Raw genomic sequence first — 22,963 nt, forward strand, 5'->3', positions numbered from 1 at the left:
AGACTGAGCTCTGAGTCGGGCTCCAGCTCAGTGTGGAGTCTGCTTGAGATTCTTACCCTCTCTCTCCCTCTGTCCCTCCTACTCATGCTCTTATTCACCCTGTGTTTATAGCAGCATTATTTACAATAGCCAAGGTATGGAAGCAGCCCAAGTGTCTGTCCGTCAATTGATGAGTGGATAAAGATGTGTATACACACACACACGCGCGCGCGCGACAAAATGTTATTCAGCTATAAAAAGGAATGAAATCTTGCCATTTACAATGACATAGATGGAGGCAAAGAGTATTACGCTAAGTGGAGTAAGTCAGAAAAAGAGAAATACCATGTGATTTCACTCATATGGAATATAAGAAACAAAACAAATGAGCAAGGGGAATAAAGGAGAGACAAAACAAGAAATAGACTCTTAACTATGCCAAGCAAACTGATGGTTACCAGATGGAAGGTAGGCAGGGAGGGGGTGGGTGAAATAGGGGACGGGGGTTAAGGAGTATTGTGATGAGCACCGGGTGATGTATGGAAGTGATGAATCACTGTATTGTATGTCTGAAACCAATATCGCACTGTGTGTTAATGAACAGGAATTAAAACAAAAATTTAGGAAAAGATAAATAAGAAATATTCAAAGTGATTTAAAAAAGAAAATATATCCTCTGTTTTCTAAACAGCTTGGTTGGTTGGTCAAACAAATGATTCATTTGTTTTAAATAGGTCAAAGTGAAGATGTTCTTAAAGGGTCCCAGATCACGTATGTTACAGGCGTGGAAGGGGATGATGTTGTGTCTACACAAGTAGCCACGGTGACACAGTCCGGGTTGAGTCAACAAGTTACACTTATATCCCAGGATGGGACTCAGCATGTGAGTATCCACCAAAAGCCAAACTAGTTAAATAATATTTCTTTGAACATGGACATGGAAGGCAGGTTCAGCCCCAACTGAGGAAAGCCTTGAATATCAACTCCTAGGCAGTGTGAGAGCTAAAGGTGTTCCTGTAGGCCACTGAGAGAGGCTCCGTACAGGGGCATTAGGAGAGGGAGGATGCCTGTGACTCCAGCGTTGGTACTCTTGGAGTGATATTGGTATAGTTACTGGTATAGTTCAAAGGTAACGTGATGAAGGTCAGAACCACAGTGAAATTGAAGGCTTGAAAAGTAAAGGGTTCATGAGAAATATAAATCAGAGAAGGGCTAGGATTATTTAGAAGCTGATTAAATCCAGGAGGTAAGATTGAGAAACCAGTAGAGCCTTGTCTGAGGAGATGAGGATAGGGAAGCAGCATTGAAAGATCCTGGGAGGGGGTGCCCGACGGGCTCAGTCAGTGAGGCATGTGACTCTTAATCTTGGTGTTGTGAGTTCAAGCCCCACATTCAGTGTAGGAATGACTTAAAAATAAAATCTTTAAAAAAAAAAAAAAATCCTGGAAAGTTAGCAATGGGCAAAACTGTAAAATTTCCAGCATGTGATTTTCTCCCTACCTGGAGTTAATGGGAGTTCACTTAACTTACCTCCCAGAATTAATGGACCAAGTATCTTGATTCCCCGGGGTAAAGCAATGTAATTGTTACTCTCCAAACAATTGGTTTCTAGATGCCACTAGCCTAAATTAATCCAGATTTGATTTCTTTTTTTTTTTTAAGATTTTATTTATTTATTTCACAGAGAGATCACAAGTAAGCAGAGAGGTAGGCAGAGAAAGAGGAAGAAGCAGGCTCCCGGCTGAGCAGAGAGCCTGAAGCAGGGCTCCATCCCAGGACCCTGAGATCATGACCTGAGCTGAAGGTGGAGGCTTAACCCACTGAGCCACCCAGGCACCCCATTGATTTCATTTTTAATCTCCAATTAAGGTTGTCTTAGTACCTGATAGAAATAGGCATATGGGGCTCTTTATCCACCTATAACTGTCTTCCATGGAGAACTCTCTCTTTCCCTGTCTTTCTCAGAGCTTACCTCCCTACCCCATGATGAATCTGCCTTTGTGTTGGTAACTGTTACTATGCTGATGTTAATTAGGAGACAGAACATGTTCAGGATTGGCAAGTCCAAGGTGTTTTTACCATCCCATTCATTCCCTCCCTCATCACAACACTACTTCCTCACCATATTCTTTGTCCGCTCGTTGCCATGAAAGATTAAATATATTTACTAATGCAGTTTTAATTTAGCATCAAACCCAAGACTTTCTTGAACTAGATCAAACAGACAGAGACCCTCTTGAAGTCATGCTAGGTAACCTTCCTCCCTCCGGATACAGGAGAATTTCCCGCTACAGCAGCCCCCAAATAGATAAGGCAGTTTCTTTCGTAAGAGGCACCCTGTTCCATTGTTGGATAATTCTGTTGTTTATCAGACTGGAACCTACTGTTGTCAACCACTCTTGGCTCCTCTCTGACCAGATAAAATGAGTCTCATCCCCCTTCATGTGTTCCAGAACAGCTATTTTCCTTATCGTTAGGTATTTTCTCCACACGTAGCCTTCCCATTTCCTTCAGGGATTAGATATTTTCTTCCATTCCTTTAGTCAATTAAATAGTAAACAGTTACTGAATTCTACCCAGTGCCAGATATTTTGATAGACTTAATGTGGGGAGTACAGAAAGTAGGGGTGGGTATCCTAGTCTAGTAGGAGAGAGCTATTCCTAAATGACCAATAACTTCTTATAATGATGGTTATATGGTTGAGGGATGTGTAAAGCACAGTGTCATCCTGGAGGAAGAAGTAAATAATTTTTTTTTTAAGATTTTACTTATTTATTTGACACAGACACAGCGAGAGAGGGAACACAAGTAGGGTGGGTGGGAGAGGGAGAAGCAGGCTTCCTGCTGAGCAGGGAGCCTGATGTGGGGCTCGATTCCAGAACCCCGGAATCATGACCCGAGCCAAAGGCAGACACTTAATGACTGAGCCACCCAGGTGCCCCAGGAGTAAATAATTCTTCCTGAAGGAATGTTGGAAACCCTTATGGAGAATGGGCATTTTTTTTTTTAAGATTGATTGATTTATTAGAAAGCAAGCAAGCATGAGTGCGGGGCCAGGGGCAGAGGAAAAGAGAGAAGCAGACTCCCTGATGAACAGGGAGCCCAGAGTGGGGCTCATCCCAGGATTCTGAGATCACAACTTGAACTGAAGTCAGACACTTAACCAACAGAGCCACCCAGGTACCCCAAGAGTGGCCATTTAGTTGGATCTTGAAGAATTTTCATAGTTTGGCAGGCAGAATGAAGGGATGGGAAAAGTTACGAAGATAAAACAGAATATGACACTCAGGAACTGCAGATGGTTAGTTGTGGCTAGGAATGCCAGATGCTGGTTTCGAAGTAGTAGAAGATGTGTCTGGAGAAGCTGTTAAAGGCCAGATTGCAAAAGGTCACAAATGCCATGTAAGAAGTCTGAATCCTGGGGCGCCTGGGTGGCTCAATAGGTTAAAGCCTCTGCCTTTGGCTTGGGTCATGATCCCAGGGTCCTAGGATCGAGCCTGCATCGGGCTCTCTCTGCTCAGTGGGGAGCCTGCTTCTCTCTCTCTCTCTGCCTGCCTCTCTGCCTACTTGTGATCTCTGTCTGTCAAATAAATAAATATAAATAAAAATCTTTAAAAAAGAAGTCTGGGATCGAGTCCCGTATCGGGCTCTCTGCTCAGCAGGGAGCCTGCTTCTCTTTCTCTCTCTCTCTCTCTCTGCCTGCCTCTCCATCTGCTTGTGATATCTCTCTGTCAAATAAATAAATAAAATCTTTTAAAAAATAAAAAATAAAAAAATAAAAAAGAAGTCTGAACTCTAGTGATGGGAGGTCACTGGGGATATAAGGAGGGAGCATAATGAAATTTGTTTTCTTTTCTTTTTTTTTTTTTTTTTTGAGATTTTATTTATTTATTTATTTATTTGACAGAGAAAGAGACACAGTGAGAAAGGAAACACAAGGAGGGGGAGTGGGAGAGAGAAGCCGGCTTTCCACTTAGCAGGGAGCCAGATGCGGGGCTTCATCCCAGGATCCTGGGATCACTACCTGAGCCAAGAGCAGCAAACACTTAACTACTGAGACACCCAGGTGCCCCGAAATTTGTTTTCTTAAAAAGGTGTCAAGGTAGAGGATGGTTTAGGTAAGGTTAGACTGGATCCCTAGGAAGAAGTTATATTATTGCAGGAGGTCAGACAAGAGGAAAATAAAGGTCTAAATGGGCAGTAGAGATGGAGAGGAGGAAATGTACTTCAGAAATAGAAATAGTCAGTTTTGGGCTGCCTGGCTGGCTCAGTCGGTAGAACATGTGACTCTTGATCTCAGGGTTGTGAGTTCAAGCCCCACATTGAGTGTAGAGATTACTTAAAAATAAAACCTTTAAGGGGAACCCTCCTACACTGTTGGTGGGAATGCAAGCTGGTGCAACCACTCTGGAAAACGGCATGGAGGTTCCTCAAAATGTTGAAAATAGAACTGCCCTATGACCCAGCAATTGCACTACTGGGTATTTACCCTAAAGATACAAACGTAGTGATCCAAAGGGGCACGTGCACCCGAATGTTTATAGCAGCAATGTCCACAATAGCCAAACTATGGAAAGAACCTAGATGTCCATCAACAGATGAATGGATCAAGAAGATGTGGTATATATACACAATGGAATACTATGCAGCCATCAAAAGAAACGAAATCTTGCCATTTGCGACAACATGGATGGAACTAGAGCGTATCATGCTTAGCGAAATAAGTCAAGCGGAGAAAGACAACTATCATATGATCTCCCTGATATGAGGGAGTGGTGATGCAACATGGGGGCCTAAGTGGGTAGGAGAAGAATCCATGAAACAAGATGGGATAGGGAGGGAGACAAACCATAAGTGACTCTTAATCTCACGAAACAAACTGTGGGTTGCGGGGGGGAGAGGGGTTGGGAGAAGGGGGGTAGGCTTATGGACATTGGGGAGGGTATGTGCTTTTGGGTAAATTGGAAGGGGAGATGAACCATGAGAGACTATGGACTCTGAAAAACAATCTGAGGGGTTTGAAGTGGCGGAGGGGTGGGAGGTTGGGGTACCAGGTGGTGGGTATTATAGAGGGCACAGCTTGCATGGAGCACTGGGTGTGGTGAAAAAATAATGAATACTGTTTTTCTGAAAATAAATAAATTGGAAAAAAAATTAAAAAAAAAAATAAATAAAAATAAAACCTTTAAAAAAGATCTAGTTTTTCTGACTATCTCTTTCTAAAAGAGTTTATTATTATTATCTGCTCCCTCAGAGTAGATTTATACAAGGATCGGGCCTAGTGCTCAATAAGTATTGCCAAATATTTGGAGCACCTGTTTGGCTTTGTCAGTACAACGTGCAATTCTTGATCTCAGGGTCATGAGTTCAAGCCCTACATTGGGTGTAGAGCTTATTTTAAAAACTGGGGGAAAAAAAGAGAGAGACTGATTTGTAAAATGCATTGTATTGCAGGTCAACATATCTCAAGCTGACATGCAAGCCATTGGCAATACCATCACAATGGTAACGCAGGATGGCACGCCCATTACAGTCCCTGCTCATGACGCAGTCATCTCCTCAGCAGGAACACACTCTGTTGCTATGGTTACAGCCGAGGGCACAGAAGGACAGCAGGTAATGCTATTTTCTTTGGATATGAGTCAGTACACGTGTCAATATCATAACCATTATGTAGATATGCAGTGTGATATGGTGTTGTGAAGCACACAGACTTGGATTGAATCCCAGCTTTACAGCTCGTTAGCCACACAGCTCTGAGTCTCAGTTTTTCATCCTCTGTAAAAGAGGAGTGATTGTTGTATCTCACACCAAAGGCTGAGATAAGGACTGAGTGAGAAAGTGCGTATTAAGTAGTTAATACAAAGCCCCGGTGTATATTAAGGTGTTCGTTAATCGTAACCCCTCCAGTGATCATCATCAGATAGTTAGGAAAAGTTGATTTGCAAAATTTACTTTATTTAATATTTTGAATATGTAATCTAGTCACATAGTTCAGAAATCAAAAAGTATACACAAGTATGCAGTGGAAAGTCTTCCTCCTAGCCCTGCCTCCATCAACCTAGTTCTTGCCCCCACAGAGGTAATCCACTCTTACTAGCTTCTTGTGCAGCCTTCCAGCAATTCATGAAGTGTATACGAACAAATACGGTCATCTTCTCCCCTTCCTTTCTTTCTTATGGTAAACTATACTGTTCTTCACCTTGTTTGTTTTTCTGTTTAACTTAATTATACATCTAGGTAATATTTCTGTTTCGTTATACAGACCACTTCCTCATTTTTTAAAACTGTACCATGTTTCATTATATGAACACCATGGTTAAAAACTTGTGCTGTTTCAAACAACATATCACCTCATGCTCGTGTGACTTGGCACGTGTGTAAGTCTGCTAGGCAAATCCTGGAGTGCATTTATAATTGTGATAAGTAGTGCCAAGCTTCCCTTCCACATGACGGTGCCCAGCCACATGACCACCAGCAGCATTTGAGACAGCCTCTTTCCCTTCTGTAGAGTCAACACAGTGGTATCAGATTTTTGCATTTTTGCCAATCTGATGTATCTCTTTGTAGTTTTAATTTTTCATTTCCTTCAAAATACAGGCTGTTAATACATTTTACAGTTGTTCTTAAGCTATGTTGAAAGCAGTGCTAAGAATTGCTGCAGCTGCCTTCCCATGTTCAGTGAAAGAGTCTGTCAAAATTAGTAGCTCTCATTCTTCATAAATTCATTTATAAATTCCATAGCCTCACAATCAAAATTCCAGCATGCTCCTTTGAAGATATTAAATAATCTCATTTTAAAATTTACATGAAAATGAAAGGACCTTTGATAAATAAAACAACCTAGAAAAAAGAATGAAGTTGAAGGTCTTTACACCTTGAAATACAAAACTCAGAATCATAAAGCTTCTGGAAGAAAAGTGAATATTTTTGTAACCCTAGGATAAAGATTTCTTAGGATAAAAAAATGTACTACCAATTAAAAAAAAAAAAGATAAATTGGACTTCATCAGAATTAATTCTGTTCACCAAAAGACCTCATTAAGAATGAGATTGGGAAAATTTCAGATTGGGAAAAATATATTCACACTATATATCTGACACTGGATTTATATTGAGAATATATAACAAACTTCTACATATCAACAGTAAAAAGATGAATAGCCTATTAAAAGTGAGCACAATAAATACAATATTGTATTTTATTTTATTTAAAGATTTTATTTATTTATCTGACACAGAATACCAGCAGGGGGAAAAGCAGGCAGAGGGAAAGGGAGAGGCAGATTACTCGCAGAGCAGGATCTGGATCCTGGGATCATGGGATCATGACCTGAGCCCAAGGCAGACGCTTAACCATCTGAGCCACCCAGGCACCCTTATAATATTTTTTTTTAATGAGCAAATCATTTGACTGTTCATTTGAACATACCTCTCACAAAAGAAGATAAAAGAATGGCCAGTAACAAGGGCACCTCGGTGGCTCAGTGGGTTAAAGCCTCTGCCTTTGGCTCAGGTCGTGATCCCCCGGGGTCCTGGGATGGAGCCCCGCATTGGGCTCTCTGCTCAGCAGGGAGCCTGCTTCCCCCTCTCTCTCTGCCTGCCTCTCTGCCTACTTGTGATCTCTGTCAAATAAATAAAAATCTTAAAAAAAAAAAAAATGGCCAGTAACAAAAAAGTGTTCAAATCTGTAGTTATCAAAGAAATGCAAATTAAAATCGCAATGAGATACCACCATTTCAGACACAGGAAGATTACTAAAACTGTGAAAAGACTAAGAAAATGGTAAAGATGCGAAGCAACTAGAACATTTGTATATGCTAGTGGGAGTGTAAAATGATATAGCTGCTTTGAAGAACTGTTCGGTGGTTTCTTACACCCCACCACCCAGCAGTTCCACTAGAATACGTATCATATGATTTCACTTACATGGAATCCAGGAACAGACAAAACAAATCCATGGTGATGGAAATCAGAACATGCTGCTTGCCCAGGGGAAGGAAACTGAGGGGATGGAATATGAAGGAACTGTCATCTCTTTTGTTTTAGGTGATGGTTCTACAGATGTATCTAACTGCCAGAACTCAACAGAACACCTAAAGATTTGTGCATTTTTATTGCTTGTCAATTATAGTCTCTGCAAACACAGAAACAAAAGCAAAACCCAGCCACTAGCTTTCAGGCTGTCTTACGGAGTGGTCCTGGTCATTTCCATGAGTGTAGGATCCCTGGATGGCTGCACGGTACAGCATGGGTACATATACCTTATGCCAGTTAGAGTTGCAGGTCTGGAAGGGTAGTGACCCCAAAGCAAACATTCTTTTGTAGTTTATCTGTAGCCTGGGGAGTAGGAAAATTTTCAGGAGAGGCAGCTTTGAGGGCTGGAATGAAGCCAGGCAGCTTCCAGCAACCAGGAATATTACAACAGGAGTGGGGGTTTCTTTGGAGGACCAGATGCCCCCACTGCTTCTGCTGCTGCAACCGTAGGCCATTGGGCAAACGTCGGCTCTCCACTTGGGGTGTCCAGACACCACCTGTGAATTATCTGTAACGCTTAAATTGCCTAGTTCTTCACATGCATGAGAAGAAAGCAAATGGTCCTTCACTGGCTTTTCTGTGTGTGTGTGTGTGTGTGTGTGTGTGTTATAATTTTGTGCTTGTCATCCATTCTTCGACTCAGTTTTGTAGATGCCTCTGGAATCCTAGTTAGCAGGTAGAGAGAGAAGAGTCCATGCTCTCCATCTGTTTTAGTTTGAGATTACGAAAGTAATAAATATTCTCAGTGTAATAGAATAGAAAGTCAGGAAACAAACTCTCACACATACAGTCAGTTAAATTTCAACAATTAAAATTTGACCATTCAGTGGGAAAGGATGGTCATTTAAACAAATGGTGCTGGGAAAATTATATCCACATGAGAAGGAGTGAAGTTCAACCCTTATGTTATAGCATATATAAAAAATAACTCAAAATATTCTAAAGTCCTAAATTTAAGAGCTAAAACTACATAATGCTTAGAAGAAAATATAGGTGAGAATCTTCATGACCTGGATTAGTGAATTATTTCTTATGTATGATACCAAAAACAGAGGCAATGAAAGAAACAGATAATCAAACTTGTTCAAAGTGAAAAACTTCACTCACTAATTAGAATTTAAAGAAAAATTTGAAAAAGAAAAAAAATATATATATATAAAATAAAATAAAAAATTAAAGACTTTGTGCATCAGAGGCCAGGACCAGGAGAGTGAAAAGACAATCTACTTAATGAGAGGAAGGTATTTGCAAATTATATATGTGATAAGGGATCAATATTTAGAATAAAGACTTTTTATAACTCAACAACAAAAAACTCAAAAAACTAAGCCACCCAATTTAAGCCAGAACAAATTACTTGAACAGACATTTCTCCATCAAGATTTAGAGATGGCCGGGGCACCTGGGTGGCTCAGTGGGTTAAGCCGCTGCCTTCGGCTCAGGTCATGATCTCAGGATCCTGGGATCGAGTCCCGCATCGGGCTCTCTGCTTAGCAGGGAGCCTGCTTCCTCCTCTCTCTCTCTCTGCCTGCCTCTCTGCCTACTTGTGATCTCTCTCTGTCAAATAAATAAATAAAATCTTTAAAAAAAAAAAAAAAAAGATTTAGAGATGGCCAATTAACTCATGAAAAGATGTTCCGCAACAATAGTCATCAGGGAAATATGAATCAAAACCACACTGACGTACCACTTTGCTCCCATTAGGTTGGGCTATTATTCAAAAATCAGTAACAAGTGTTGCTGAGGATCCAACTCAAAAATTGGAACTCTGGTGCATTGCTCCTGGGAATGTAAAATGATGCAATACTATGGAAAGCAGTATAGCAGTTCTGGGTGCCTGAATGGCTCAGTTGATTAAGTGTCTGACTCTTGGTTTCAGCTCAAGTCGTGATCTCAGGGTTGTGAGATCGAGCCCCGCGTCAGGCTCTGTGCTGAGCATGGAGTCTGCTTGGAATTCTCTCTCTTCCTCTGCCCTGTTCACACTCTCTCTCTCTTTCTCTAAAATAAATGAATAGGGGCACCTGGGTGGCTCAGTGGGTTGGGGCCTCTGCCTTCGGCTCAGGTCATGGTCCTGGAGTCCTGGGATCAAGCCCCGCATTGGGCTCTCAGCTTAGCGGGGAGCCTGACCCCCAACACCTGCCTCTGCCTACTTGTAGTATCTGTCTGTCAAATAAATAAATAAAATCTTATAAATAAATAAATAAATAAATAAAATCTTAAACAAAAAATTGAACATAAGGGGGTGCCTGGCTGGCTCAGTTGGTAGAGTGTGTGACTCTTGATCTTGGGTCATTGAGTTCAAGCTCCCTATTGGGCATAGAGCCTACTTAATGGACATAGAATTACATGTGATCCTGTAAATTCCACTTGTAGCAATATATTCAAAGTAATTAAAAATAGAGACTCAAACTAAAAATCTGCTGTTCGAGCCCCACAGTGGGCTTAGAGATTACTTAAAAATAACGTATTTTTTAAAAAATCTACTATACTCTTTTGATGTTAAAATAACTAGTCTCAACATTTAGAACTACTTACTTTGTGTATGTGTGTGTGTGTGTACAGAGTTAGGATTATAATTTTGTGCTTGTCGTCCATCTAACACTGTGTTCTGAGCACTTTCTCATACCAATTAAATGGTCTTTTAAAAGGATTTTTATCATTTGTAAAGTAATCCATCAAATGGACCTTATTAACTCATGCCATATACAGAAATTATTGTATAAGACTTTGGTTATACTCATAGGAATAAATTCTAGACATAGAATTATTGAATTAATGGTATAAAGTATTTTAAGCTGTTTGCTACATACTGCCAAATTGTTTTCCAAAAAGTTTGAACAATTATGTCATAGGTCTAAACGCTTCCTGAGTGCTCGCTTCGGCAGCACATATACTAAACGCTTCCTGGTTCTTCTGTACTCTTCTTGCTAGTATTGAGGATTTTTTTTATATTTGCATAATTCACAAGCAAAAGTTGAATTCTGTTTTTATTCTCATTTGTCTGACCATTAACGAGGTTTTTCATATCAGCCTACAATGTTTTTTCTTAATTGCGGTACAATTTACATACAATGAAACATACAGATCTTTTTTTTTTTTTTTTAAGATTTTATTTATTTACTTGACAGAGATCACAACTAGGCAGAGAGGTGGGGAGGGGGATGGGGAAGCAGACTCCCCACTGAGTAGAGAGAGCCCGATGCGGGGCCGATCTGGGACTGAGCCCTGTGTGGGGCTGTGTGCTCAGCAGGGAGGGAGTCTACTGGAGATTCTCTCTTTCCCTCTCCTCCTGCCCCTCCCCCTGCTCTGCTGTCTCTATATAAAATAAACAAATCTTAAAAAAAAAAAAAAAAAGAGTCTAGAATAGACAATATGTAAGTTCTCTTCCAGCTTTAGGCTTCTACAAGTCTGTGGTCAGAAGGGAGTTTTTCCTTTCAGATCCAAAGACAGTCCCTTGCATTAAGCGGAGTTTAATGTACTTAATCATAAGCTTTCCTTCTGTGTCCTTTTTGATAAAGGTTGCAATTGTGGCTCAGGACTTGGCAGCGTTCCATACTGCCTCATCAGAAATGGGGCACCAACAGCACAGCCATCACTTAGTCACCACAGAAACCAGGCCTCTGACCTTAGTGGCCACATCCAACGGCACCCAGATTGCAGTTCAGGTGAGTATGGTGACAGCCGGACTCCTTCATAGCTCTCAGCCTCTTACGCTGCCTTTCATTCATAACCTTCACAGGAGGCAGGACACAGAATAATGTATGGCACTTAGCTCCTTGAAGAGAACTGCTGTTTGCGGTGCACTCGAAAAGACCGGCACTTTGTTCTCTAGTATCTCTGCGTGTTTTAGGGGTTTATAGCAAGAAAAAAGAAAAGCTGCTGGTAAACATCCCAGCATGCCCCCACCCAGCCATCTTTACTTTCCAAATAAGTCTCATTAGGCCGATTCTGTAAAGCACTTAAGAGCTCCTCCTTGCAAATGAACCCCTAAGTTAATCCCCTGAGAGTCCCTGCACAGCTGTATTTTACACTGGGGGGAAATCAGAAGACAGAAAAAACTCTTCTTGGGGAAGTCACTGGATTGGAGCTGAGAGTCTAGAATGCTAGGCGCAGATTACCTTTCCTGGGGAAGAGTTGTTTCTCATGTATTTACTTGGAAAAGAGAACACATTCAGGAAAATGCTGACCATTTTAATTTAGTTTATGGGCACAGAAGCCAAAGGCGCAGGGTGTTCTCAGTGCCCCCATTGGAAAAGATGAGCACCTTTTTTCTGTTGTACGAGTGAATGTTTATCAAAATCCTACAGAAAGAAGCTACATCATTCTCCTGCAAGGATTTTTTTTTTAAGCTCTTAATGATTGGATCAGCAGTAGTGTCTTAAGTCCAGCTGTCAGAATTACAGAAAGAAATTTTACTTCTGGGGGCACCTGGGTGTCTCCGTCGATTAAGCATTTGCCTTCAGCTCAGGTCGTGATCCCTGGGTCCATGATCCCGCCTGCTTCTGCCTCTCCCTCTACCTGCAGCTCCCCCTTCTTGTGCTGTCTCTTTCTCTTTCTCTCTCTCTCTGTGAAATAAATAAAAGTCTTGATTTTTTTTTTTTTTAAACTTCTGGCATATACTATTTCTTTGGTATTATCTTAACTATGCCCGTGGGTTTGTTCCTGTTCCAGCTTGGAGAACAGCCATCTCTGGAAGAAGCCATCAGAATAGCATCTAGGATCCAACAAGGAGAAACGCCAGGGTTGGATGATTAGTCCTCGAAACAGTGGAGCACTACATCGGGAGGAGCCTTTCATCTTCAGGCAGCAGACATCCAAGAGCCCGGGCCCAGGAAAATTAGAGTTTTTCCATTCCTGACATACTGTACACATTTTTATGCAAGAGTGGAGAACATTTTATTCTTGATGCTTTTGTGTATATAACTCTTGGAATAGATTCCCAAACTGATTCATTGTGTACAAGGATGTATGAAATTAGGGCAATATGGTAAATTTTCACGTTACTGTTTTATCACTTTGCAAACTCCTAGAGTCTACGTGCAAGATCAGTGGAGTCTTTCGGAGTCTTACGATGGATTTTTAACTTACTGTGAAAAAATAAAATAAAGGCTGTATCTAAAACGTCAAAGGTTCTATACTTCAAACAATCAATTCCAAAAGCCATCATGGATAATAAAGGATGTAAAGCCTTCGGATATTTCCCCAAGTTAATAGAGTGTCTGCAGTTTTTGTTCTACTGTATACTTGTATGTTTTTATTTGTACCTCACGGTTTGAAGACTATTCATTACAGTTTTCCATCCCTGTTAAAATACCACCTCTTCAAGCTGAAATGCTAATTATATTGAATTGGATCCATTACATTGGATTATGTATGAAATGACAAAGTTTGGTTATTTAAAATTAAAAAGTTAAATCCAGTGCTTTGGTTTTGTTAACGATTTTACTTAGCGTTCAATTTTTTGTTACTGTTTTTTAAAAATAATGAACTATCAAAGTTTGACCACAGGCTGGAGCCCGGGATAACAGTGCTGTAATTGAAAATGGCTTTACTCTGAAAATTAGGTTAGTGGGTCGGTGTAAATTATTTATTTTTGCTTATGTACTTTTGTTTTAAAGCTTATTTACCCTAAAGTTTATTATTAATTTTGAATACAGCGATTTTTAAATTGTTACCTTTACCTTTGTTTTATTAAACTGGTATGGGGGTGGGGGAAAGTGTTGCAGAAAACACCACCAATGGCATCGATTATAACCCAACACACATATATTGGGAGTATATTGTTGATCAAGCACAGAATAAGTATTTTTCATACATTTTAATGTACTTAAAGCAATTTTGTGAGAAACAAAGGATTTATTATCCCCCTTTGTACAAGCAGAAACAGTTTCCAAAGAAGCTAAATGTCTTTTGGGGCCTCTGGCTGTGCAGAAGGAGGGCAAAGACAGGGCAAAACCCAGACTTTGCGACCCCTCATCCCACAAGCCTTCACCACACCGAAACTGTGCCTTCTCAGATGAGAATTTGTGGCAGAGATGATCAAGATGAGCTCTGGTGTTTTCTGATTGCCTAATGACCTGAGCACTTGAAAAACCAGGTCTGATGTGAGAGATTCAGCTTAGGGGCCACCAAGGTCCCAAAAAAAGGGGGTCGAGGGAGGGAAGGTTTGTCTTGCAATAACCACTCCTTCACTGTGGTTCACTGTGCTTTGTTTGCCAGAGAGCTGATATGGGGCTCTCGTGTTTCATTCCAAGCTTTACAGTAAAAAAGGGAAAACTGTTGTACTGTTTTCTTCAATATAAATGTTATCTTTGATGAGGTTTCTTTGAAGTCTTGTTAAAAAGGGTCATGACTCAGTCATCTGAAATGGGGGTTGGGCCGGGACTGGTTGCTTTCCCTTCAAAGCTCCTCACAGCTAGTCAACATTAGAAAAGGTCTTAGTCCCACATGGATCCAGTCTTCAGTCTTAGACTGGAACACACATAGAAGAACTGCCAGCTGAGGCCTGCTGAGGCTCAGATAGGGGCTGACATGGGAAGACCGAGGAAGAAGAGCAACTGCAAAGTCCCAGGGTCATGGCCACTGACCGGGAGCTCCTCCACTGGGCCCATCCAGGCCTGCTGTGCTGCCCAGAACCAAACCCAGGCTTGCAGCCTCCCTGCCCCGCTGACAGCGGCCTTTGCTCAGATCCCAGGCTTTCTCCCTCCCCCTAGCTCCTTTGCTAGCTGGACTGGACAGGGCAGAGCTGGACTGCACTGGCAGGCCCGATTATCCCTCAGCTTGGAAGAAAATGCCTTCCTACTGGCACCAGAGAAGAGGGCAGAGGGAGGCTGCGGGTGTGTCCCCTGCCTGGCCGCCTGGCTGCCTGCCTGGGAACAGGACCTCGGGCGCCTAAGGAAGGGGCACATTTCCGCCAAGGGAAGACTCCAGCTGATGTGCAGAGAGGTAATAGTAAAGCCGGTGTGCAGTTTCTTCCCAGTGTAGGATGCAGAGAGGAGTCCTCCGAAGTTGAAAATTCCCCAAAGACACTTGATGAAACAAGAGTACTTGACCAATGGAGCTGCTTGGAGCATAACTCAGCAACATGAGCTGGACAGGCCTCAAGGCAAAACTTTGTCCAAGGAAAACCCCCACTCTCGCAGACACTACAAACTGGAGGCCACTACAAAAAGAAAGAGTACTGCCTACGGTCTGCAGTTGTAAGAATTCAGGGAATAGAATGAGAGAAAGGCTTGGCTTCCTCAACCCTCCAAACACAGCAGCTGCCCAGACGGCCAGGGGAGCCCTGTGCCCCCACCCCCACCCCACCCTATGCCCCCAGGCTGGCTGGGGCAAACCAACTTTGGAGGGTCTCCCATGCTACCCATCATGAATGGCACCTCTGGGACTACGGAATTAACTTGGGAAACCCCACACTTAGCGCTGAAATGGACTGGATTCAGGGACTTACAGTCCAGTATTTCCTAGCTCAGGTAAGACTGTAGACCAGACAATCGGCAGATCCCAACAGTGAGCAGGGAGTGAGAGGGTGAAAATGACAGGGCACAGCTGAGGTCTGTTGGTGAGCAAGGAAAGGGAGCCCAGCCCCCTCTGCTGTAAGCACTCTAAGGGTTTCCTTAAGGAGGAGGAGATCTGGGGCACCTGGGTGGCTCAGTGGGTTAAGCCTTTGCCTTTGGCTCAGGTCATGATCTCAGGGTCCTGGGATTTCAGTGATTTCAAATACAAGTTAAATACTATGATATTTTCATTTAAAACTAGCATTGCACTTGGGGCACCTGGGTGGCTCAGTCGGTTGAGTGTCTGCCTTTAGCTTCGGTCATGATCCCAAGGCCCTGGAATCAAGCCCCACATCAGGCTCCTTGCTCAGCAGGGAGTCTGCTTCTCGCTCTCCCTCTGCCTACCACTCTGCCTGTTTTTGCTTTCTGCCTCCCTCTCTCTATCAAAATACACGAATCAAATCTTTTTTTTAAGATTTTATTTATTCATTTATTTCTGAGGGGGGCGGTACACATAGGCAAGAGAGTGGCAGGCAGAGGCAACAAGAGAAGCAGGCTCCCTGCCGAGCAAGGAGCCCAATGTGGGACTCAATCCCAGAATCCTGGATCATGACCTGAGCCGAAGGCAGTGGCTTAACCAACTGAGCCACCCAGGCGTCCCAAATACATAAACAAAATCTTTAAAAATACTAGCATTGTGCAATAAAAAGATAAAGGGTAAAATTCACACTAAAAATTTGAAATTAATTTTTCTTTACTTAGAACAATATTAGATAGCAAATTTAAAAAACTCAAGACAAGTCGAGAGAGAGATCTTGAAAGAAGGAAAAGAACTCATATGCCATTTTAACCATTTTTGAGTGTACAGTTCAGTATCATTAAGAACCTTCAAATCATTGTGCAACTATTCCCACCATTCAACTCCAGAATTTTTTCATCTTCCCAAACTGAAACTCTACCCATTTAATGATACCTCCCATTCCCCCATCCTCCCAGCCCCTGGCAACCACCCTTCTTTCACTTTCTATAAATTTGACTACTCTCAGGACCTCACATAAGTAGAATCACTAGTTGTCCTTCTTCTTCTTCTTTTTTTTTTTTAAGATTTTACTTATTTTTGTGTGAGAGAGTAAGAGCCCTCCAGCATGAGCGGGCGGACATGGGGGGCGTTGGCCAGAGGGAGAAGCAGACTCACTGGTGAGCAGGGAGCCCGATGTGGAATTGGATCTCAGGACTCCAAGATCATGACCTGAGCTAAAGGCAGATGCTTGACCCCGGAGCCACCCAGGTGCCCACTATTTGACCTCCTGTGTCTGGCTTTACATGTACCTTTAACAGAACTTTTTTCCTGTTTTTTGACCAAGAGGCTGGCATTTTTCTTTTTGCACTGAGTCCCACAGAGTCTGTAGCCTGCCCAGCTGAGGAAAGCGCTTCTCTTAGCCCTTCTCTTTTCTTGCCACACAAGAGGTATGACTTGTGTTTTGGAAATACATTATCTGCTTCTCCTTTTAGAGCATGGGCTCCCTTAGAGTAACTGGGGACTGCAGCTTCCCCATAACTCCCAGAGGCCTCTCAGAGCAGCGGGTCTCCTCTAGCTGCTGCCCCCAGCTCTAAGCTCACCTGGCTTGAGAAGTACAGAGAATCCTCCAGTCCCCATGCAGGGGTTTCATTTGGCTTCCAAAGCACATCTAAAATTGAAGGGCGGAAGGTCACGCTGAGAGCAAACAATGCTCAAGTTCTGGGAAAATTGCAGAAATAGTTAAAATGAAAATTACCCAGGGAAAGCTTTTTCTTGTTACTTTTCTGCATTCTTATGAAGGAGGATGGGATTCCTGCTCTAATGTCAATCCCAAATGTCTCCCTGGTTTGCCTCGCCTCCACAGGGTTTCTCTGGGCCCACTGGAAGCATCCACAAAACACTTTTGGTAATCTGTCCCAAAGCCGCACCTGCCTAAGAAAGGGTTGTGGAAAACAGCTCTAATCTTGGTTACAGATTCAGTTCTAGTGGCCTCCAAATTCTGCAATTTCTTTTTTTTTTTTTTTTTTAAGATTTTACTTATTTATTTATTTATTTATTTGACAGACAGAGATCACAAGTAGGCAGAGAGGCAGGCAGAGACAGAGAGGGGGAAGCAGGCTCCCAGCCAAGCACAGAGGAACCTGGGATCATGAGCAGAGCCAAAGGCAGAGGCTTTAACCCACTGAGCCACCCAAATTCTGCAATTTCTATGGAAAAAGCAAAGAGGTGAAATCTCTTTTGCCGCAAGGGGGTTGTCTTATCTTTCTCAGTGGGGAAGTTTTTCTCCAAGCCAGCCACAGGCTTTTAAGCTGATGAGGGCCCTGGGAGCAGCTCTTCACACTCACCAGATCTTTTACCCAGATACAGTTGATCAGGCAAGGAGCTTCTCTGCAGTCTTAGGGCTAGTTTCCAACATAAAGCAATCCTGAAATTGCTTTATGTTCCTTTCAACAGAAAATCAGGAACAGTAGAAAACTGGACCATTTTTTTCTGCCCAAGTGATCTTAGCTGGGGCACCTGGGTAGCTCATTGAGCGGCTGGCTTCACCACCTCCTTCTTGAACAAATCCACCTGCTGTGCCTGGGCCAGAGTGGGGTGGGGGGAGGTGGTCTTTTCTCTACGTGGAAGGAAATTATTTAATGCTGGGAGAAAACAGGTTGAGTGATGGGAAAAGGACCCCAAATGCCTCCTCAGGTTGCTGAGATGATACTAAGGAGGATGTGCCCACACCAGACCTGGGAGACTAGCTTTGTCTCCTTGCCCAACAGGAGATTGTCTCCTTGCCTGACAGTCACTTTTGGATTTATAATCAAATTGACTAAAGATTTTTTTAAGGGTATCTCAGATTCAGTCCTGAGATGCCAGTGGCAATCTTTGTGACTTGGATGTGCAGAGGACTGAGTATCACTCTTACAGGAACACTGACAGGGCAAATCTCTGCCAGACCTGAGGAGTCCCAAGTCCCAGTCACTTATTCCTAGCAACACTCAACACTCCTAAGGCCAGTCCTAATGGATGGGCAGGTTGCTGGCAGTATTTGGCATTCTGCATCACATCACAGTCTCAGGGGGAAGTGGAAGGTCTATAGGGACACTGTCCTCTATCTCCAGAGTCACTTGCTCACCCAAAGACAGAGCACAGCCCAGGGCCCCAGTGTCTATCATGACTGGAGGCAACAGGATGTCCATAAATCCTATTCCATGTTTTTAGACAGCAGCTCTTGGGATAAATGCCCTTTGCTGCCCTGCACTTGGCTCCAAGTCTAGTAAGTGGGCTCTGACCTTGTTCTTGATCAATCCAAGACAGGATTGACTCTGTCTTGGTCACCTCTCCTGGTCTCCTTACTTGCTAAACTGTGGTCACTGGTCCAGCCCATCTGACCCAGGGACCAAGGACAGCATCTAAGCGAAGTGTCCACTGAAGGTGAAACCCGTCCTTTGCTGGTTCTCGGTGTCCCCATCCATGCATTGGCATTGGAGTTGGAGCCCAATGGAGTTGACAGAGAAGTCAAACCACCACTTGTCCAGGCCATGAGGAAAGAGCAACCTGGATCTTCTCTCAGAGATTAGTTCATGAAAAAGGCACGGAAAGGCCTCCACCCGCACTGGCAGCTCTCACAAGGGCAACTGTATTGACTGGCCCATTGGCATTTGCACCTTCTACAGAGATGTCCTCAGACTCCTGTTCTTTCTGGCCCCTGAGTTTGGATTTTTGAAGCACACAGATGCTCTGGCTTGATGGTCTTCCCGTACTTGCAAGTTGAGTCATGAGAGTCCTTCCCAGCAAGAGGGAGGGCATGCTCTCAAGGAGGACCCTGAGGATGGCCAGGTAATGACTTCCTCCTGGAGAATCACTTCCCTCCGTGACAGTCCAGGAGTGCCAATGCCCTGGTCAGAGCTAGCACAGCAGGAAAGGCCTAGAAGCCCTTCCTCTGTGCTCCACTAGGGCTCTGTTTTGATCATGCTGTGTATCTGCCCTTCTCTCCTCCCTGTGAGAGATAAAGAGAACAGGATCCACCTGCTTAGTTTTTGACTGGAGAATTATGGATTTTGAAAATACAAATCTAAATGAGGCTATATCTTAACAGGAACAGAAAGGTACATAACTCTAGTTTTAACACCAAGGAGGAAAAAAGGGCCAGAGAAAAACAAAAAATGCTCTAATTTTGGAAGAGCAGATTCAGAAAATAGAAGTTTTATTTGCATTGTATATTCCAGTGTGACATTTCCCCTTCTGGAGCATGAGCTATGGACGGCTGTACATTGGAGGCAAGAGAGTGCTGACTGACTAGAGCTGAGGAAAGAGGCAGAACTACAGCCATCTGATGCTAGCTTCATGCTCTGGACCACAGGACGACAGGGCTACCGCAGGCTCTTCTGCAAGTCTGTGTTCTCCTGCCATCACCTGTCATTGCGCTCTATGTCTGCCGACCATGGGCTGTGAGTGGAACAAGACACACACACTCACTGATCAGCCTGGTGACCCTCAACTACATGCAGGGTAACTGCCCAAGACAGTGTGTTAGTAAATATGAGGAGCTCTGTGCTCTCTCTGTGCTCTCTCCCAGGGCAATCTGTAGTCATTGTAACTTAGCTACTGATCATCATGACCAGCAACCTTCTGGAGGGAGTGATGCTTGCCCATTCCAACTACTTATTTTGGGGACGCCTGGCTGGCTCAGCTGGAAGAGCTTATGACTCTTGATCTCAGGGTTGTGAGTTCAAGCCCCATGTTGGGTGTAGAGATTAAAATACATAAACTTAGGGCGCCTGGGTGGCTCAGTGGGTTAAGCCGCTGCTTTCAGCTCAAGTCATGATCTCAGGGTCCTGGGATTGAGTCCCGCATCGGGCTCTCTGCTCAGCAGGGAGCCTGCTTCCTCCTCTCTCTCTCTCTGCCTACTTGTGATCTCTCTCTGTCAAATAAATAAATAAAATCTTAAAAATAAATAAATAAAATAAAATACATAAACTTAAAAATACATAAACTTGAAAAATTTTAAAAAAAGATTACTCAGGAAAGAGTAAAAGCAAACAGCTCACTGGCAGAGCGTTCAAGATCTCCTCCATCTCACTTTCCAAATTCACAGCAGCCTTGAATGAAACGGAGAATTGTGACTCTTCGAAAGAGAGGAGCAATACTATATAAGGTTTGAAACGTTCTCTTAACACATGGTCACCGTTCCAAATCCTCTCCAGTGTTGTAAAACAAAAGACTGTGACCCCAGTATATGTTAAAATGAATTACTGAGAAGGAAAAACAGAGTTTAATTAAATGGTTAAAAGATAAATTATAGGCATAAGGAAAATTTTGGGTTGACAGAAACGTTCTAAACTGGATTGTGGTGAGGGCACATAACTATAAATTCACTAAAAATCACTGAATTGTACACTTTCATAGGTGAATCTTATAGCATGCAAATTTACCTCAATAAAGATGTTAAAAAACTTTTTTAAAAATTATGGTTCATCTAGACAATGGAATACTATGCAGCCTTTAAAAAGAATGGGGGCATCTAGCTAGCTCAGTTGGTGGAATATGTGACTTTTGAGGGTCATGAGCTTGAGCCTCCTATGGGTGTAGCAATTACTAAAAAAAATAATAATAAACTTCAAACAAAATAAAAAGAATGAACGGACTAGCCCTATATATATTAACATGCAGCAACATCCAAGAAACAGTAAATGACAAAGCAAGGTGCAGAGCAGTATGCATAATATGCTACAAGTTCTTATACAAATATTTAAAAGATTTCATATATTTGCATAGACCATTTCTTTTTTTTTTAAAGATTTTATTTATTTATTTGACAGAGAGAGATTACATGTAGGCAGAGAGGCAGGCAGAGAGAGAGGAGGAAGCAGGTTCCCCGCTGAGCAGAGAGCCCGATGTGGGACTCGATCCCAGGACTCTGGGATCATGACCTGAGCCAAAGGCAGCAGCTTAACCCACTGAGCCACCCAGGCGCCCGCATAGACCATTTCTGAAAGGATAGACAAGAATATAATAATGCTTGTTGCCCCCGAGGAACAGGCTAGAAGCTGGAGTTGAAAGGGAGGCTCACCTTTGACTATATACCTTTTTGTACGTTTTGAATTTTGTATTATGAGCTTTTTATTACCTAAAAATGGATAAATCTCAGTTCTCAATGATAGACCTTTCACCTCTACCTGTAGCACTTCGTTGAAAGGATTGTCTATGTTTGGTCACCAAATTTGTGCTCTAGGCCTTCATTAAATATAAGGTTGGCTGGTGCAAGATGATTTTAGTAAAATAGTTTGAATTTTGCCTTCAGCATTAGGTTGGAAGTGTAAAAGTGTGACTGGCTTTTAGCAATACTTTTTTTTTTTTTTAAGATTTACTTAGTTGAGAGAGAGAGTGGTAGGAGGGAGGGGCAAAGCGGGAGGGAGGCAGTCTTAAGCAGACTCCCTGCTCAGTGCAGAGCCCGACCCAGGGCTCCATCTCATAATCCTGAGCTAAAACCAAGAGCTGGGGTGCCACCCAGGTACCCCTAGTGATAACATCTTTTAAGACCAGTGGACTACTTATCTGGTCTCATCCCTGAATATCCAGCCATTTGCAATGCCAGGACTGTAGCCAGTTGTCCCCATACATAGAAAGGGCCCACTGGTCACTGCTCCAGGACAGCCTGAGGTAATGGACATGCAGGGGACATTGCTGTTTGGATCCATGAGAGAAGTCCTGTGCTTTCCTTGACCTGACAAAGGACCCAATTTCTTTCCAGTTTCCTTGGCAACTCACAGGCTGACAGTACGACCTCGGTCCCTTTGTCTACCATCTGTGTGTGCTACTACTCTGGCAAAGTTCAAAAAAAACCTCTGCCTGGAGAGGTTAAAAAAGATGCTGCCTTTAACTTTGGCTAACTTCTTTCTTCTTCATTGTGTATCAGGAGAACATGATGAAGGAATAAAGCTCACTGTTTCTTACTATATTCTTTAAATTAATTAACTAATTTATTTTGAGAGAGAGTATGAGCAAGGAGAGGAGCATAGGGAGAGGGAGAGAATCTCAAGCAGACTGGGCGTGGATGCGGGGCTCGATCCCAGACCCCTGAGATCACGACCTGAGCTGACATCAAGAGTCCCACATTTAACTGACTGAGCTGCCCAGGCACCTCTCTTACTCATAGGGTATGTGCTATGAGTAAGGACTCACTCATTCAGAGGAAAAAGAGCCTGAAACTAGGTAATTGGTCCTTAGTCAGCCTGATGCACTCAAACTAGGAAAATTTTCAAGTTCTCTTAAACAACCCTTCGATCAGCAACAAACCAAAACTGAATTACAGACTCATTTTAACTATGTAGCAATGAGAAGGTATGAACTTCAACTACATGTGAAAGTATAGATGATGTCCACAAATATAATGCTGAGCAGTGGGAACTAGACACAGAAGAGCTCAGGCAAAGCTATTCT

The 22,963-nt window shown here is 42.8% G+C and overlaps 1 protein-coding gene across 6 annotated transcripts in view; it reads left to right on the forward strand.

Annotated features, from left to right (window-relative positions):
• Positions 1–13,436, forward strand: part of ZNF143 (zinc finger protein 143) — a 61,444-nt gene extending 48,008 nt beyond the window's left edge. For all 6 annotated transcript variants that reach the window (XM_044258802.1, XM_044258803.1, XM_044258800.1 and 3 more), the window contains 4 exons: positions 714–862; positions 5,435–5,596; positions 11,536–11,682; positions 12,689–13,436. In XM_044258802.1, the coding sequence (XP_044114737.1) occupies positions 714–862; positions 5,435–5,596; positions 11,536–11,682; positions 12,689–12,772 (542 nt within the window). In that variant the 3' untranslated portion in view covers positions 12,773–13,436. The remainder of the gene's footprint in view (positions 1–713; positions 863–5,434; positions 5,597–11,535; positions 11,683–12,688) is intronic.
• The last annotated feature ends 9,527 nt before the right edge of the window (positions 13,437–22,963 follow it).

Source organism: Neovison vison, chromosome 7 (genome assembly GCF_020171115.1).
Source record: "Neovison vison isolate M4711 chromosome 7, ASM_NN_V1, whole genome shotgun sequence".
Lineage (NCBI taxonomy): Eukaryota > Metazoa > Chordata > Mammalia > Carnivora > Mustelidae > Neogale > Neogale vison.